Raw genomic sequence first — 15378 nt, 5'->3', positions numbered from 1 at the left:
TAAACAAACCTTCTCTCTCCCACAAAATGAGATTCATAAGCTTACCACTAGGTGGCACTGAAACAACCTCACACAAATTAAACATAAAATTAACATCGACTGAGTAATTAAAAAAAACTCACACTAAGCACAGGTACATTACCCATTACCCGACTAATTATAACTATCGTTAGAAAGCTTGGCATTTCAATTAAACGCCTTAAAAAAAACCTTGCGTGCTACCAATATAAAAGAAAAAAATATTGCTTCTCAAGATGAATAAACATCCTGCAAATCGAGTAACTCGCACTCAGAGCTCCGCACGTTTCACCGTGAAGAGCGTCCACTCGATGCGAGTCATTCGATTCGATTTTTGAAACTCGCACTAAGCCTACTGATGTCAACAATATGAGAAATAATAATGTAATCGTGGTCAAACAACTTATTGACACTTCGAGACAGTTAATACGATATGCGAGGATTTGAAACATATCTAAAGACAATTTATCTGCTGAAATAGTATGAGCAGTTGATCAATGCGGGAATAGATACCTATATGGATATCTATATATTAATACGTGAAGCAAAAACTTTGTATCCCTTTTTACGAAAGTTGCGCGAACGGAAGAGTATGAAATTTTCCACACTGATAGAGAATATAGAGAAGAAGTGCACAATGCTATTTTTTTTTTTTAATGCATAAAAGATACATTAAATCAACAAAGAAAACATTACACACACTACCATGTATTTGACACAACACGTATAAATACATAATATACTCTTTGTTTATTGTCAATTGTCAAACTTTTGTTAGTGTTTAAAGTCTATGGTCAAATTGAGAATAGATGAATATTGTTTGTCTTTATTATTATTTATGTATAGTGTAGTTTTGACGAAATCTGTGATTATACGAGTATTATATAAGTACAACAGTATTTGACAATAGAACCATAATGTTTAAACATAAAATTTCAATTGATTAAAGTCGAATTTCGACTTCTGCGGGACCACTGGTTATGTTAAAAGTACAACCGTAGCTTGGAAAATTTGTATTCCTATCTGAAAATCCTATCTGTCTGGCAAAAGGAAGAGAGGCCGCCCCAGAACAACTTGGCGTCGCTCGGTGGAGCAGGAGCTAGGGGTCTTGGGCATGACGTGGGAGGAGCTAGAACAGACTGCCCAAGACCGATATAAATGGAAAATTTTGATTCGAGCCCTACACCCCAGCAGAGGGTAATAGGAAAGAATGATGATGATCTGAAAATAGATACTTACGTCTGTTTGTATGATATCAATGGTCTTCTGGACGTTCTTGTCTACCGGATATTGAGTAATGGAAGCGTTCAGGTTGCGCATAACCGAATCTTCCAAGTCCGTATGCTTCATGTAACCAGCGATGCCCACAGCCAGTTCAGCCACGAATATGATCAAGAGGAATACTGAAAACTAAGCAATAACAAATAGCGTTAGATGTTGGTATGTTATTGTGTCCAGAAATTCCTTATTGGAAACATAGCTCATAGGAATTGTATAGATTATTCTCGGTCGATAAGGGGCCAACCATAAATTACGTCACACGAATTTTAGGACTTTTGAACCCCTCCCCCAGCCTTGTCACATTTTTATAACCCCCCCCCCCTCCTGATGTGATGTCACAGATTTTTCCAATTTATGCTTGTAAGTTAAATGACGTTGCATGAGAGATAATCTCATAGCGAGAATGCTAAATTATTAAAAACTATGGTTCAAGTTCGTAGATTTTTTTAGTTTTTTATTCACATCTAAGCTTCGCGTTTTAATATTTCAAATTTTAACATGTTACGTCACAAAACTATTGACCCCCCCATGCCCCTTGTCACATTTCGGTGATACCCCTTCCCCATCAACGTGTGACGTAATTTATGGATGACTTCTAATGGGAGAAATATGTCCACGGAAACGTCACGGACTTTCAGGATGTATGTTATAATAGAAAATAAACTTAACTTATCCAAGCTAAGTTTTTTCTTAAGTACCGGAAAAGGATTAAGGATTCAAGAACACAGTGCCTCCAGACTCCGAATATGAAATAGCTTTAATATACATTAGATGTTTCGATCGGGAATCGAACTCTAGTGGTATGATAAGCTTACTAACCACTAAAAAGATGTATTATTGATTTTTAAATAGTACATTATTTTCTGCTATCTTATTAAAGAACTAGCCGTACTCGCCCGCTTTGCTGGGCATTTAAAATTAACATTATTATTTATTGTCATTATTATTAGGGAGTCCAACACTTATATAAATATTATCTATCTACCTATCCTACTTATTCCTACCTATCCATTAAGTGCATGTATTTTCTACACGGATACCAAGTTTCAAGTCGGATGCATGGTTCAGTAGTTATAACGGAACATCCGTAAAAACCACTGTAGATTTATAGTATAGATTTAATTTTCGAATTAGGTCATCATGGTTGAATTTGTAATGAAAAAACATAAAACATTTCCTTTTCAATCAATCACTCATTTTCCTCAATGGCTTGGCCACAAAAATTACAATAACAATTAATTACTCATTTAGCGTACAGAGAAAAACATTAACAATTTTTGTTTATTTAGGTAGGTATATATCTACGATATATATCTACGATGTTCATGCAGTCTTTTCGTTTCCACATTCCAACCCCATTTCATCGGACTAACTCGGCCGATAGTGAGATATGCGTAGTAATTTGTACAAAATGGGCATATCTATCAAAGATATATTTGATCTAATATAGGTATATCAACCGAGAAGTATTTGTGTATTCTTGTTTCATTAATGAATAAAGCATTTTTTAAACGAAATAGGCAAAAGGACATAAATAACAGACCAAATCTAAACTAGTTCAAAGGAATCTTAATTGAATCAATACGATAATGTTGTAAACAAATATTATTATTATATTTTTCTGTTCAAATTTACTTTATTTGTCAACATTGAACTCCCAAGCGGCGGGTGCGATGAATCACTTCGCTCCGATTTACAAAATGGACGCTATTCCCCCCATTTTATAGACCCGAGTCTAGGTTAATCTATACATATAAATAAAATTGGAGTGTCTGTTTGTAATATTGAAATGACCGCTTTTTACTATACGCATATGAATATATATACGGTACATACACCAAAATAACAGTTTTTACAATTTCTGTCTGTCTGTTTGTTCCGGCTAATCTCTGGAACGGCTGGACCGATTTTGACGAGACTTTCACTGATAGGTAGCTGATGGTATAAGGAGTAAATTTTTTTTAGACTAGCTTTGCCCCGCGGCGTCTAATTTAATGTTTCCGAAGCGAAGCGAGGGCGGGTCGCTAGTTCATAATATATTTTTGCATGGTACTATAAAAATATACACAACAGAAATCGAAGCTAGTGTCGTCGTCACTAAAAGCGTAATGCTCTAATCGGGTAAGTACTATGCATTATACTCTTAGGCTTCACGCTGAGAGCTAAAAGCGAATTGATGTTACCAATGTTTGCTTTAAAGTCGACTCCCGAATGCATTAGTGGACGCTACACTAATACTATTAAAATGATAATTTACCTAGTACTTAATCTGGGCTATGTGGGTACCACCGTATCTAGTTTCGCGGATGTCGCAAAATCGGTGGTAGAACCTCTTGAGAGTCCGCACTGGTAGGTACCACCATCCCGCCTATTTCTGTCATGAAGCAGTAATGCGTTTCGGTTTGAAGGGTGGGGCAGCCGTTGTAACTATACTGAGACCTTAGAACTTATACCTCAAGGTGGGTGGCGCATTTACGTTGTAGATGTCTATGGACTCCAGCAACAATTTAAGACCAAGTGGGCTGTGAGGTCGTCCACCCATCTAAGCAATAAAAAAATTGTGGCTAAGGGTCAATTCTTTAACGGACCGGACGGAGCCGTTAAATTTTCTGAGTATTATACCAGCGTATAATAATGCAATGGCCCACCGGCATTTACTGGTGGTATTATTGCGCCCAACTGTTGGTACCACACGCAAAACAAAAAACAAAGACCACCAAGACCAACTACGACAATCATAATCAAGCATAACCTAAAATGTATCTTATAGTACGTTTTTACTGATGATTATTGCTCACATCTATGATTTTTAAGTTCATAAATCCCATATCACTAGGTCTGTGTATGCATAAATCGGGTCTCTACTTTTCGATTAGATGCCGCCTAATTTTAGTCTGATGATAATGACATCACAGTTTTTTTGCAAAGCTCACGATCTCTTAATGCCATCGAATAAGCCAATTGAACAAAGTTCCATATATTTTACGCTATTCAACGTACGCAATGTAAGCCTATACATCTATTGTACAATGTATCGAATTGTTTCAATCGAGATTTATATTTATTTTATCGTTTGAGTTCAGCTGGGCATTCCCCAGCATATCGCTGTTTGAAGTTCCACATCATTACGCTATTTTAATTAAAAATTTAATAAAACAATTGATTGATGTCGACTGAGAACATATATAATATAATTAAAAGTTTTGGGGTAAACATAGCTGCAGTGGCTTCACTGATGGAGTTTACGGGTTTTTAGAAAAATAATACTTAAATAAACTTTATTTGAGGCGCCATCGAAGCCAAATTATGGGAGTTGCAAAGACGAAAACCTATTCGTGTTCACACAATAATAAAACTCTTTACAGACGATTGTCACCGAAAGGATAAAGAGGTCAACAAAACGAATTCATACAACAGTTGGTGCAGATAGTTTTAAAGAGAAACGTGTTGTTTTTACGTTATCTTGATGTTTAAGTGTGAATGTGTGTGTGCGCGTGAAGAACATTTCTATCTAACAAAAATAAAATCATTACGCATCGCTCGCAAATCACGCGGCACGCGTGTGTGCCCAAACACATGTCGCCGTCAGGGCTGGTTCATTATTCGTGTTCTGTTTGTCTCATTTTAATTAACTCAATATAAATAATTCTCACAACTACAGGACAAACCGTTAGTTACGTTCTGTTTGCTTAGTGCGAGTTACTTAAGGTTCTCGATAGCGTAAAAGTTAGGCCAATTTTGTATGCAGTTGGAACAGCGCCCCTAGCGGCAAACGTACGCAAACGATCATATTACATACAAAGGAGACTGAAACGATTACATACATTTTTGGGCCCGAATGTAACGTGATGAAACTAATATGAATTAATGGATTCAGATTTATCAGTACCTTGCTGGAAATTATAAAAGTTTTCTCAATCTGAGAGCCGAGTTAATAAAGATTTAGTAAAAGTTAGGTTATGTTACAATCTCTTTAAAAGAGCTGAATAATAACTTATTTAAGCATAAGTAAATGTTTATTATATCCATTGGATAATCCTTTAAATGTCATATTGAATGAATATCAATGATATATATCAGGTATGGAATATGGAATTGCTATCCCACAATTCACACAGCGATCCATAATTTCAACAGTATCCAATGCAACAATTTCAAGTCAAACGTGTGAGCGATCTTCGGTGTCCAGTGTAGAAGCAATTGTCGTACAAGGCTGGCAGAGTTGGAATCCGTAATAATAAAGCAGTGATCGTTGAAAATATAAAAACAGCCCGATAGATACACACTCAAAATGCGTCGAAGATACAAAACGAGTAGAGCAGAAAAAACCAACAAGCGCCAAAAAATAATTGTATAATCTATGAACAAACGTCATGTCAGCTTACTGTCAAAGCTGTCATCAAAAATACAATCAATTTTAATCGATTTGAAATCGATAATCATATTACTTTGTTAAGTAATAATAGACTTTTTCTTCATTTATGTATATAATCGCAATTAAATCTGGCGTATACCGCACTAGTATACAACAAGTATAAATCGCTCATTTAATTACTTTGCATTAATTACCTAGTGCAATGTTTTTCTTTTTATAATCCTGTAATCGATTAATTAAAGCGATCACACCGCTAAACCGACAAAAACTAACTTTCTCATTTTTCTCCGGTCCCAGAAAAAGGATTGAGGTGATTTTTTATATTCTTATATAAAAAAATATGACAAATTTTTTAGACTACATTCCAAGTTATTACATTTTTGGCCCACGATTTTCCGTCTCCTTTAATATGAGCTAACTTTTACGTTATCGAGAACGTTAAAAAACTCGCACTAAGCACACTGAATGTTTTTATCTGTTGATACTGTTTACCATTTTACATGCTGTCCTTTGATAAAGGCGATCCTAGACTAAACAATATTGTATCGTTTCAATAACAATCAAAACAAGATCTTAGTTAGACGATATTACAGATTAATTTGTCTACTACAGAGTAGCCCTTTTAAAATAACGTTCATTTACAATATCTAAGCGTAACAATATTACATAACTCATTCACCACGACAAACACATGAACCATCTGAATCATTCGAAGAGTTTCAATGTATTTAATGTAGTTAGTAGTATTTCTCGAACACACAGCGAATCTTGACCCCCCTGATTATATATAGAAAATTCCGAGAAATTTTTAATTAAGAAGAAATGTTTTTAAAACATCCCACGGCCCGTAGAGGTAAACAAACTTATAATGTTATATTACTCACAAGATAAGCTTATTTACATTATACTTTTTTTATCTTGTCTTTTATATGTCTTTGACCTATAAATGGATATATTAAATATTATCAACGTCTGAATCACCAGGGTTTTATCTATTTTTATATATTTAAAGCGTACAATTATCATACGATTTGGTATTGCCCGCGAAAAAATACACGAACGTGTGTGATATGCATCAGTCAGTGTTAAGGTTGACGTTTCGAATTGGAGTAATCACGGACAGGAAACATGGAATTACACCGGTCGACGCTTAATTAAAATTATAATCTGTCATATCCGTTCTTCGTTTGAATGGCATTTAACTGAGATCTACCGCTTCGTGTGGAGAAAACTGAGTTGGAATTTAAGGGACAAGTTACACCGTAGACTTCTTCATATTACTAGTGGTCCCCCGGTAGTCGAAATTCGATAATAATTAATTGAAATTATAAGTTTGTAGAATATTATAGTTCTATTGTCAAAGACTATTATAGTTCTTTAATCAAAGATTTCGCCAAGACTACACTTTAGACAAATAATGTTAAAAACAAACAATATTTATTCTATTCTCAATTTGACCACAGACTATAAACAATAAGAAAAGTTTGACAATAAACAAATAGTATGCTTGCGTGTGTGTGTCACACATACGTGGTAGTGTGTGTAATGGTCTTTTATTGATTCAAGGTACTTTTTATGCATAATTAAAAAAAAATATATTCTGCACTCCTTCTCTATATTCTCTATAAGTGTGGGAAATTTCATACTCCTCCGTCCGCGCAATTTTCGTAAAAAGGGGTACAAGCTTTTAGCTTCAAGTATTAATATCATATTATTATCAGCGCTTTTGATTAGTATCCACTTGACGCTGACAAGTTTAGAAAGCATGAATACGGAATGAATTAAGAATATCACAAATAGCACAGCCAAATATGTGGGACAAAGCTGTTGAAAGCGTGTTTATCTAACAATAGAGAGGTGGTATGCATAGTATAAAAACACGAGACTTACTTCGCCAAGTTTTTTATAAATATTGGTAAAACAAAATTTTAAATTTTATATTAAGCAACGTGATAGTACATTCGACAAATAAAACAAAATCCACTAAGTCTATTTATTGACTACAAAAAACTCATTCCTTGGTCAGGGCGTAATTTAGTACAATAAAATTCCCAGGGTTTATTTAATTAATTAATATAATACAAAATTTGTATTTTTAATTAATTATATAGAGACTATGTGAGTGACGTAAGCTCGTGGGCTTGAATTTGTACTCCACATGGCAACAGCACGAATAGAATTTCGGTCAGTCCTTGATCACGAAGACCCGTTTTTTCTAGTTCAAGCCATCGTTACCGTAAGCTCTGATTGAAACATCATAGAGAGAGAGAGAGAGTATTCTTTATTGTACACCAAAAAACAAATAAATAGTGCGATACATTAAAAAAAAACAAAAAAAAGTACAATTGGCCGTCTTATCGCTAAGAGCGATCTCTTCCAGACAACCATCAGGTGGACAAGAATCATCATCATCATATTGCAAATTATGTGTGTGTTGTATTTCAAAAAGGCTCCTTATAGCAAATCGTTTTTTTCCCCTTTAGCTTTGTACTGATCTAGAGGTACATTTATTATTTGATGCTCGCTAAAGCATAAAAATAAATTATAAAATTTTATCTATTGGCTCGAAACACGTGATCATTAATTGGTTTTTTCCACTGGTGTAGTGACGACTTTTCGCAATGTTAAATTATTGCGAGCAAACAAAAGGCCTTGAGCTTAACCACGTCTAAATGTTACATTGAGAGAGACCTCGTGGGGTAAATTTGCAATATTTTTATATTCACCACTTCGTAATGAGATGAATACATACATGTACATTATACCGGTTTCATAAATATTGCCAACCAGATTTTAACGTGATATTAGATACGACTGATCTTAACACAACACACGCCTCACAAAATTCCCGATGGATTCGTGGCGTAAAATTTATCATAATTGTACTATCTATCTGCGCTAATTACTAACACTACTTAATTTGATTCAAAAATAAACAGTGCTTGTGAGTTACTCATAGTTGGCGATCTGAATTAGCATGATGCATGATGCATATTCGCCACGGGATGCACTACGGAGCTGCTGTTTTCATACTAGACTTCAAAAAAGTCGTCGTGGCCGGATAAGACGTCCGGTACATTCGTATGTAGCGATGCACCGGTGTTCGAATCCCGCCAGCGGGTACCAATTTTTCTAATTAAATACGTACTTAACAAATGTTCACGATTAGCTTCCACGGTGAAGGAATAACATCGTGTAATAAAAATCAAACCCGCAAAATTATAATTTGCGTAATTACTGGTGGTAGGACCTCTTGTGAGTGTCCGCACGTGTAGGTACAATCAGTCTGTCTATTTCGGCCATGAAGCATAGTGCGTTTCAGTTTTACTTTGTAGATGTCTATGGGCTCCGGTAACCATTTAACACCACGTGTTCGTTCGTTCCGTGAGCTCGTCCAACAATCATCTAAACATTAACATAAGCAATAAAAGAAATAAAATATTTAAAATCGCGTATACTATTCAACTGATCGAGTTGTTAATTTCCTGAATAACTAGGTTACATGGTTTAATGTAAAAATGTATTTTCAAGCGACCACAGGTAGTGCACAAGTACGGAAAAAATCCCCTGTAAATAATTCAATGAACACTGACGTCATCCCGAATATCTACTAAACGTCTTTCTGACGTCATTGTTTCATCATCTCGCCACACGGTCCACCCACTGACATTAATGTGTCGAATGAACGCGGACATTGCATCTTAATTTCGTTTACACTTCAACGGCTTTCCTTATCACGATTCAAACAATGATATTTGAATACGGACTAATTTACTTCCATGTTGTTCGGTAAAAAAAAGTTACGGTTGAAATGATTGTCGCGACAAGGTTAAATCGCAATAGCATATATGGTGCATTGTCTTTTTCGACCGAATTTGAAGCCACGTTTATTGATGAGATTGTAGTATTTTTATTCCTCCCTCATTGAACACTATTCTAAAACTTAGCGTTCTAATTAGTAACGGCATAGGAAAACATTTCCTTTCGACCAGGGTGGACGGGTAAAAGCCTATATATTTTTAAGAAAGGCTGCCCGCCCATAATAGCACAGGTTGCCTTATATTAAGCTTTTGCGACGCGATAAATCTGTTAATAAAGTTTTAAATAAATCAATGACTCGCTTTATTAGGGGCGTCGCGTATTGGGAATTTTCGCAGATAAGTATCGTTTTTTTGCCTATTTCTGCAAACGAAGTAAACATGAGTTCTCATTTAAAGGATGGAACTACCATTACTTTAATTAAAACAAAATAAGCGTATTTTTTATTTATTTTGTAACTATTATTATTTTGTTTTTGTTGAATTTCAATTTATGCTTTTGTTCAATTTTTCAAAAATTTCATCTGAATCAGTCGGTAACTTATCCGAGAAATAGGTGATCGGCGCGCCTGGTAGTTTCCCTTCTTGGTCTTGACGCAGACACTCCGGGTCTCAGAAAAAACAAAAAAATCGCTAATCCTTATTATCATAGTAAGGATAACGAATCATACCGGTTAAAATTTCGTGTTAATCCGACGTTTTGATGGGGGTCAAAATCATGTTCAAAGATTCCGTTACATACTAATATATGTATGAAGCTAATAAAAGCGTAATATTGAGTCTTCCGTCTAATATTCGAATTTACGTGGTTACGTATATGTCCTCGGGTAATCATTTATCACCGGCGAGAGGTCAGATAAAGTTGGTGTAAAAGTCGGAATGATTGTAGGCAGTTTTATGCCAACTATATCATTATTATCATTGTTTTTAAGAATCAAGCGCACATGTATAAGTCAAGTGCACGCTAAAACCTAACAGAGTACAGACTGCATAAGACAAACGCAAAATTAACACCGACCAAATGACCACTCGAGTGATCGTGCATCCAATTGTCGTGATGAAGTCAACCTGATGGCCTTTGACACGATCTCGGAGTTTTAATGGTCATATCCTTTCTGCTTTATTAGTCTCCGTCCGTTTCGTGAATGGGAATCGGTCTAGATTCGCTTTCTAAAGGTTTTGGTATTGTCGTAATGTTGTTTAGGCCGCGAACCATTCGTAGGGTGTTTGAAGAGTGGATAGTTTTTCTACAATTAATTGATTTTGACGTCTAGCTTCATTGTGGATTACGGCATTGACGTTATTGTTTGTGGGCTTCGGTAACCAATGAATCAAAGTAAGCCTGAGCTCTCTCACCCTTAGATAAAGCTCATTGTCCAGTGAACGCTAACAAACTCGAGACGATTTATCGATTTTTTTCTATTGGTACTTCGGCTGTTCCGAAGTTTATAGGGAACATACACACATCGACTTTTGATTTACTTAAAGACCTTGGAAGAAAATAATTTAGCATCTACTACTGTAAAGTACATGTAGTTTTGAGGCTTACCTACACCCATTTTATAATAATTACAGTAATTTTCAATTGATAATTAACACTAAAATATTTCTCAAAAGTTAATAGTTTTTTTTCATTTCCTGAACATTTTACAATTTCAGAGATGTGCCCTTTTCGAAATTGCATATTCAATTATTCAATTACTTTTCATAATAAGCAAACGTGCGGTTCGCATATCAATGTACGTACACGCAGTTCATTTTTATTGACCTCTACTATAATCTTTGGAGAAACAATAATGAGCTTGTTTACTTTATATACGTACATGGTTTGTACCAGACATCGTGCACTCTAAAACATTAAGATGGTGATCCATTACATTGCTTCGTCTGAACGAAACTAAATATGATTTTAGGTTAAGGTCCGATTCGGTGGTAGTTTCAGCGAAGCAGTCCTCTTTCTCGGGCAGATGTTAGAAAAGTCTCTCAGGCTGAGCTTCGGTTTTTTTTTTATTGCTTATAGGTCGTCGTGGCCCAAAGGATAAGACGTCTGGTGCATTCGCGTTGAGCGATACACCGGAGTTCGAATCCCAGGCGGGTAGATACCAATTTTTCTAATGAAATACGTACTCAACGAATGTTCACGATTGACTTCCACGGTGAAGGAATAACATCGTGTAATAAAAATCAAACCCGCAAAATTATAATTTGCGTACTTACTGGTGGTAGGACCGCTTGTGAGTTCGCACAGGTATGTACCATCACCTTGCCTATTTCTGCCGTGAAGCAGTAATGCGTTTCGGTTTGAAGGGTGGGGCAGCCGTTTTAACTTGGACGGTCTCAGTAGAGTTACAACGGCTGCCTCACCTACACGTGGTGGTACCTACCTGTGCGGACTCACAAGAGGTCTTACCACCAGTAAACTAAGTTAGGCGAAACCAGGTCGAAACCTCGAGGCTACTACATACGTGACTAGGTATAAAATACTTCCACCCTTGGAATCGAAACGTCTGACTGACTGCTTTATGGCAAGCCATCGACGGAGTATCACTTCACAAGAACATTTTATCACCAGCGAATTAAGCATCTAACCTCTGGAGTATTAAAGTACCTTTCATTGCTATTTATAATTACTTCGACGAAATGTTATGACGCAACTATTCTATAGAATGTTCAAGAAATTTGGATCATTTAGTATATGATATATGTTTCTTTAGATGTGAGCGATTTCTTCCAAATATGAACAAAAAGTATTAGGTTACTCTCTATTACTCTGCAAGTTGTTGAGGTTGGAGCTTGCTGGCGGACTATGAGCAGAAGGCTGTTCTATGTTCGCCACGTCTATTGAGACGACCAATTCTAGAAGGGTTTGTATTATATAAAAACTCACCGTTATTATCATGCAGTGGTTCTCTTTGACAGCGCCACAGCAGCCGAAGAACGCGACAATGAAAACAATAATGCCGACAATGATGAGAACGATCGGAGCGAACTTGTAGAAGTTCTCATCGGTGAAGTTCATGTAAGGATACGAGTTTATTTCAGCCCTGATGCCAACTATCAGGATGATCAATCCCGTAATCTGTAACAAAAATATTCAAAGTGAATACATTCAGATACGTTAAACCGGAGCAGGCTTGAGGTTGGCTTTTAGTTGATTTCTTATTAATTAGATAATGAGTTATCCGAGCCCATATATACAATAAAAAGGTGATAATGATAATGAACACTGGGTTAAAGTCGCAATTGTACTGCATGAGAACTATCCCATTCTTAACACCTGAACACTAGATTGTTTCGATGCAGAAATAGGCTTAATGTCTATGCTTTTACTGAAGGAATATATTACACGTATTATGGAATGACAATATCAACACTGTATTAAATATATATTAAAAAAATATATTTAAGTTCCTAAACCAAAAGGGTTAGCCTTCCGATAAGAAGAATACCATTTTCAAAAACTGCTGCATGGTCACTGCTGCAGGTCACAGCTACCACAGTTCTGTGGTGGTAAGGTGTAAATATCTAAAATTATTCAACACTATTTACCTAAATATGGGTAGTTCTTCTATACTAATATTATAAATCTATACTAATATTATAAAGAGGAAAGATTTGTTTGTTTGTTTGTTTCGAATAGGCTCCGAAACTACTGAACCGATTTAAAAAATTCTTTTACCATTAGAAGCCGACATTGTCCCTGATGAACATAGGCTACTTTTTTTAAAAAAAAATTCTTTTTTTTTTTGGTTTCATGTGTGTTTTAATGTTTCCGAAGTGAAGCGAGGGCGGGTCGCTAGTAACCAATATACCAGTCTTCTGTTACCTCTGATTTTTTCTGCAGCAAATCTTTTGATGTTGAAATGAGAGTTTTGAAATGAATCCATACCAGTGTGATTGCAATTGCATTTGCAATGCAAATGTAATATGCATATAATTACTTAAACTCAGTGATGGTTATCTTTTTTATGAAATTTATGTAAAGTTGTGGCCTTAATTGGTTGTTTTATCTTTAAGTGTTTAGAGGTCTCATTTAAAAATTCTTACACTTGACTGGTTAAAATAAGAATGTTATGTAATAAGGTGTTTTAAATGCAAGTAAGAAATAAACTATAAAACTCTTTTTAATGCAGAGTTTAATATTATTGTGATGATTTTGGTTTTAAATTTGTATTTTCAATGTGTCTGTAAACTAAAACTTGATAAGTCACATGTCAGCTTTTTTGGAGTAATTACAAAATAATATCTATAGATTTAAGTTGGTGTTAGCTATTATTGAAAAGATTTGACTTATTTTTTTATAGATCTGTATGAAAACTATTCACAAAAAAGTACATATTAAGGGTTTTTTGCAAGTTTTAAGTTAAACTGAAAATAAAACATTTTTTTATGATTTTGATAATCATAATTAAAATGATATTACTACAATTTCATTACGTCTCCTCCATTCACATTTTATGTTCAAATTAAACTCTTTCTAGTATTTTAACTTGTATGTAGATTAATGTTATAAATTTAGGCACAGTAGGCAGCAGCTTGGTTCTGCCCCTGGCATTACTGAAGTCCATGGGCGACCCTAATGACTCACTCTCGGGTGAGCCGTACACTCATCTGCCTACTTCGGCAATAACAAAAATGCCTCCATAAAACTTTCCAGGATCAAAATCTGTTTCTTATTATTAGAGAAACTCTCTACTTGCCAATGAAAATATCTGTCTAGTCCTTTCTAATATTAAGCCTTGACTAACAAGCAAAAAAAGGATTAAAAACAGTAGATATTGTTTTTGGAAATAATTCAAATCACACATTTAATTTTTTTTAAGCTACATTATGTTTTTTTTTGCAATAAAAATACTTTTACGGTTTAATGATGCGATTGTTACATTTTTTAGTATACTCTACATTTTTCTTACTCAAATTTGAATATTGTGCTACTATTTATTTTCTAAAAAAAAAATAAGTTTCTTTCAAATGTACTTAGTAGTATGTGACCATGAAAACTTGAAAATATTCGAAAACGTCGGTAATAAAATATTAAACGCTACGTTAAGCCGTAAAAGTCGATTTAATTATGCGACTGTCTACGTTTCGCGAAATCCGAAAACAATTGTTCTTTTTTTTATTTAATAGACGTTAAAAGTCGTCTTTTCCTAATTAAGGAAATTACTTAATTCAATTGAATCAATATTAATGGAAAGATCACAAAGTGAAGGTATTAATAATGGTGCAATCGTCAGAATGAATCACTTCCAGTCTGGAAAGTTTTAAAACATAGTATGTATACTTACACATACTGTGGTTTATTCGTAAATTCATGCGAAAAAATTGTCAATTAAGTACTTACGGCAAACAGAAGATTGAAGCAAAACATGAGGTACTTTACACAGGACATTCCACCTTCGAGAGCCATTGTTATTCAATTAAATATTACCTGAAATAATAACAACGATAGAATTCCCTTTCGCCGCAATAAGAAAAAAAATTGGCAAGGTAAACAACAAACATCGATTTTGCGTTGTTGATTCGAGCGCAGAAACTTAATGACACGCAATAAGAAAACTGCACCCGTGTTTGTCGATTATATTAATGAGCTAACAAATTGAAAGTACTTTGATATTTTTTTTGCTAAAATTTAGTAGATTTACTCACCGCCAAATTGTATTACTACGGAATAAAATGATTCACACCAGCGCCAACAAAGCACACCGAGCCATAGATTATACACTTAATATATTTGAGATAGATGCGCAACTCTCATTTTTATTTTTGCTTTAGTTAGAGCCCAGGACAGCAGGCGTCGCTGCTGTCGACTATTAGTCTCCCTACCCCCCACCAGGTGGCTTTTTTAGTAATTTTAATATTTTTTATAATTAACTCTCTTTATGA

The 15378-nt window shown here is 35.0% G+C and overlaps 1 protein-coding gene across 1 annotated transcript; it reads right to left on the bottom strand.

Annotated features, from left to right (window-relative positions):
* Positions 1-1035: 1035 nt before the first annotated feature.
* Positions 1036-15229, bottom strand: LOC114241994 (CD63 antigen). The gene is made up of 4 exons (XM_089730474.1): positions 15142-15229; positions 14837-14923; positions 12380-12571; positions 1036-1428 (listed from the first exon to the last, which is right to left on the bottom strand). Exons 2-4 carry the CDS (start codon positions 14900-14902, stop codon positions 1051-1053), a joined length of 636 nt encoding a protein of 211 aa, XP_089586600.1. The 5' UTR covers positions 14903-14923; positions 15142-15229; the 3' UTR covers positions 1036-1050.
* Between the last annotated feature and the right edge of the window lie 149 nt (positions 15230-15378).

Source organism: Bombyx mandarina, chromosome 10 (assembly GCF_030267445.1).
Source record: "Bombyx mandarina strain Sakado chromosome 10, ASM3026744v2".
NCBI lineage: Eukaryota > Metazoa > Arthropoda > Insecta > Lepidoptera > Bombycidae > Bombyx > Bombyx mandarina.
The sequence above is the reverse complement of the archived record's forward strand: the minus strand, read 5'-3'. Positions and strand labels throughout refer to the sequence as shown.